At 50.0% G+C, this 4,205-nt stretch overlaps 1 protein-coding gene across 1 annotated transcript; it reads left to right on the forward strand.

The window, feature by feature from the left end:
• The first annotated feature begins 1,809 nt into the window (after positions 1-1,809).
• Positions 1,810-3,851, forward strand: LOC148021677 (fasciclin-like arabinogalactan protein 4). Its single transcript, XM_087697165.1, has one exon. It carries the CDS (start codon positions 1,913-1,915, stop codon positions 3,236-3,238), a length of 1,326 nt encoding a protein of 441 aa, XP_087553291.1. The 5' UTR covers positions 1,810-1,912; the 3' UTR covers positions 3,239-3,851.
• Positions 3,852-4,205: the final 354 nt, after the last annotated feature.

Below are 4,205 nucleotides of genomic sequence, written 5' to 3' on the forward strand. Positions count from 1 at the left end.
TTTAGAGCACTAACCAAGACTAATCAAACTCCTTATTCACACTGTCATTTTCTCAATAACTAGATTCTCCCCCATGAGAGCATCCCCTTTAATTAAATGCATTTGGGAAGTCTGGCAAAAATACAAGCAATGGGCTGGTACCTCCTAGGAAGCTGAAAGACAAAACTTGGGCGGCCAAAGACTCAATTTGGTGTAGCACCATGGTGGCCTTGGTAGGTGAGGAGTCCTTTAAAAACATTGCTTGACACAATAGGAAAGGGGGGTTAAAACGTAGAGGGATATTTGGGATTTTAGCAATAAACGTTGGCTACAAGATAGAGAGCTCAAAGAAAAATTTAGGCTTAATGAGTTGGATTTGCAAGTACTAAATGATAGAAAAGCATGTTGAACCCGAAAATTATCAAGTGTAACATTAAATTTAGTATTACCAGATTCTACTGGATAATGTAAGCAAAGTTTTTTCTCGTGCCTAACCTTCCCACCGCTAACTTGTATTTGACTTGTAAGCTGCATAGCAAGTGGCTTATTCAATGGAGTGAAAGGCAATGGAATCATAGGTTCCAACAAATCTAGCCAAATTGTATCCAACCCAAAATGATTGATGTTGTTAATTCTACATTAGAGTGTGTGGACCCAAGAAAAGGCATCTAGGATGCCTTGGTAATGGCCTATGCCCAAGATGCAGCAAGGAAAAAGTAACAATACCCCACCTTTTCATCGGGTGTACTGAGAATCTAAAGTATTTGAATTGGCTGCATTCTATGGTGCATTCAAGTGACTTGTCTTTGGAATTTCTAGCTATCTAGAAATGAAAAAGTCTTGGTCAGGATTTGAACTACCCCTCTTTATTCTCAGGTGCAGAGAATAGCTGAGAGCGAAACCAAGGGTGCTCCATGGAAGCTAAGCAAGAAGAAGGAGGAGGCTATTCTCAAGCAGAAAAGTCAAGGAAGTGGCCCTCGTCCTTTCTAATATGAAGACCTCGCTCTATGTTGCTGTTTCCCAAGACATGATCGCAAAGGAGCTACGAGGGTGAATCGAGAGAAGAATGAAGAGGAGTCCATAACTGTTAAAAAGTTCAAGGTACGTGAGGAAAGTTGACTCGGGATGGAGCATAGAGAGACATTCTTTACCATATGATGTAACAAGGAAGATATCGACCTACTTGTGGACAAACCAAATAAATGGTTATAGTCCTCTTATGTCCCCCTTGTTGGGACCAGAATGTACCCTTAGGAATGTGGCATATGCATCTTGGAGTCGAGCTGATTTGTGGCCTCCTTCTCTTGTAAAAAACCCTTCTTTTTTCTTTTTCACCTTTGAATACAGCTTATCGCAATTACCTTTTAAAAAAGGAATTTAAACCTGAGAATAATAAGAAATAATAAACAAGGACGCTAAGGGTACTAAAGGTGGTATTATACTTTGTATGTTATACTTTATGCTGGAAGAGATGCATAAAAGGGTTGAAGGCTTAATTAAATCAAGAAAGACAAGCAACCAAGAGGCAGAAAAGAGGAAGAGGCCCGAGGGGTGCGGGCCCCGGCCCCTGGGGGGGGGGAACTAGGCTCGGACTCTCGGAGCAGTGATAGGTACACTGGTGAACACAGGCGTGACAAGTGATAAAACTATATATACATAATAAAGAGAGGAGTCCGGAGGCAGGGGAGACACTACAGAGAGAGAGAGAGAGAGAGAGAGAGAGAGAGAGAGAAGGGGGGGAACTTGGAAGGATAGGAAATGATGAAAGGCACAGGGTTTTACAGCTAGCAACGGATACATTGGGGGGGGGGGGGGGGGGGGCGCGGGGCTCTCTCTCTCTCTGTGGCTTGTGACTAAGTGTCTTTGCTTCTCTGTCTGATCCATCCACCCATACATTCATTGTTCACGCACGCAGAGGTTAGGGTAGGCAGCCATGCCTCGCCTGCTGCTGCTGTGCGTGGCGCTGGCGTTGTTAGCGAGGCAGAGCGGGGGGCTGGTGGACCCGGAGCAAAACATAACGGTGATACTGGGGCGCATGCCGGGCTTCTCGCTCTTCAACCGCCTGCTGTCGTCGACTTCGGTGGCGGCCGAGATCAACGCGCGGTCGTCCGTCACGGTCCTGGCCCCCAACGATAGCGCGGTGGAGCCGCTCCTGGGCGGGTACAACGGCGGAGGCATCCCTGCCCAACAGATCTCCGACACCCTCCGCTACCATGTCCTCCTCGAGTACATGGACCTCCCGGACATGCGCGCCCGCCCGCCCACCCAGCCCGTCACCACCCTTTACCAGACCACCGGCCGCGCCGCCGGGCAGCTCGGTTGGGTCTCCCTCACCCCCCTGCCCGCGGACCACGTCGGCGTGGGCCTGCCTTTCCCGCACGCCCCGCCCAACGTCACCGTCGTTGCCACGTTGGCGCTCTACCCTTACAACATCAGTGTTCTTCAAGTGGACAGGGTCCTGGTCCCGCCCCAGCTGGCGGCCTCCCCGCCGCCGCCCTACCCGCAGATCAACATCACCGACGCGCTCGTCCGAGCCGGCAGGTTCGGCACCTTCGTGGCATTCCTGCAGGCGACGCAGGTGGACCAGACGTTCCAGGACAGCGAGAGCAAGGAAGGCATCACCATCTTCGCCCCTGTCGACGACGCCTTCGCTGAGCTGGCGTCCTCGACCCTGCAGAAGCTGACAGCTCAGCAGAAGATCCTGATTATGGAATACCACGCCCTCAACGCCTACTACGCCCTCGGGACGCTCAAGGAGTTCAAGAACCCTGTCGCCCCCACCGTCGCCACGTCCGACCCCCACAGCGGCGGTGCCGGCCAGTTCACCGTTAATGTCACCAGCGTCGACGGCGTCTTCACCATCTACACCGGCTTCGTCGCGGCGCCGGTCGTGGCCACCGTCATGGAGGACAAGCCCGTCTCCATCTTCGTCATCGAGAAGGTCCTTCTCCCCAAGGCCTACTTCACCGCCAGAGATGATGCCGGCGCGAAGCCGCCTAGGTCTTCCTCCGCCCGCCTGACGCCACCGCCCCCTCTCTCACAGGTGTCCCCGCCACTCGACGTCACTGCGCCGCCACCGTACAGCTCTCCGCCATCTCAATTAGCGGAGCCGCCAAATATGGCGGCGGCTCCAGGCCTACCGTCTGCTGCTCCGTCTCGCTCCCCGCTCGCCGCCAGCTCCGACTCGTCAGCACTCTGCAGGGGCACACGCATGGCCGAGCTCGTGCCGGTCTTTCTCCTCTTCTTTTTGTCCGTGTGAGAGAGACCCCCGTGGGGGGGGGGGGGGGGGGTCCACCGTCCCTTCTCTTCTCTCTCTGTGTCATGGGTCCCGAAAAAAGGATAAAATATTATTTTGGCGACAATTCTTTCCTCAAAGCAGAATAATTCTTTTTTCAAAAACATGGGAATGTATATTTCATCCATTGACAAAGAAAAGGGAAGGAAGCACAACAAGAGATATATATACATATATATATATGTGTGTGTGTGCCAGCTAGCTGCTTTTGGCAGAGGGACTGACAGAGGCTGCTTCTTGTCAGTGCCAGACAAGCAAAACGCTTTGTCCATGGTAGTGGATTTGCTTTGACTGTTTTTCTGCGTGTGAAGCAAGATGCTGGAAGAAGGGGAAAACCAAAGATCTGCATGAGGGCTTGTTGATGATGATGATGATGATGATGATGAGGATGGGAGTGTGTCCCTCTCTCCTCTGGGGGGTGTCCAGGGCACCAACCCTTTTTTGGTAAAACCTTGACAAATCCACAACTTTCGCGTCCAAATAAAAACGACATTTCCACTTTTGTGCTGCGGCAGCGTGCTTGCTTTGGAGACGCAAAAAGGAGTTGGATATTGGCAAATGCAATCAATTCATTTCATCCACTGCAATTCCCGTTTCAGTATCGCAGTTCTTCTTGCAGGCTGTCGGGCTTATTTAAAAGTAGGCTTTATTTTATTTTAAAATGAGCAAAAGCTTATTTAAAAGTAGGCTTATTTTATTTTAAAATGAGCAAAGTGACCATTATGTTCCCAATCTTGTAAGTTGTGGCATCCTTGCTTCTTTATTCTTGCCTCTAGATTTGATGCAATAACATATTGTGGGTTAGGAATTTCTCTGTCCTCATGAAGCTCATCGGCGCCTTAGTATTTATCTACTCTTTCGTAATGCCTAGTTAAACATTATACACAAAAAAATGCCTAGTTAATCATTATCACAATAAAAATGCCTACAC

Source organism: Lygodium microphyllum, chromosome 17 (assembly GCF_053477565.2).
Source record: "Lygodium microphyllum isolate KBCC chromosome 17, Lygodium_microphyllum_v1.1.10, whole genome shotgun sequence".
In the NCBI taxonomy this organism is placed as follows: domain Eukaryota; kingdom Viridiplantae; phylum Streptophyta; class Polypodiopsida; order Schizaeales; family Lygodiaceae; genus Lygodium; species Lygodium microphyllum.

Bases quoted from the DNA above. Each gene is read 5' to 3' on its own strand.
- LOC148021677 (XM_087697165.1), top strand. From the start codon at position 1,913: ATGCCTCGCCTGCTGCTGCTGTGCGTGGCGCTGGCGTTGTTAGCGAGG.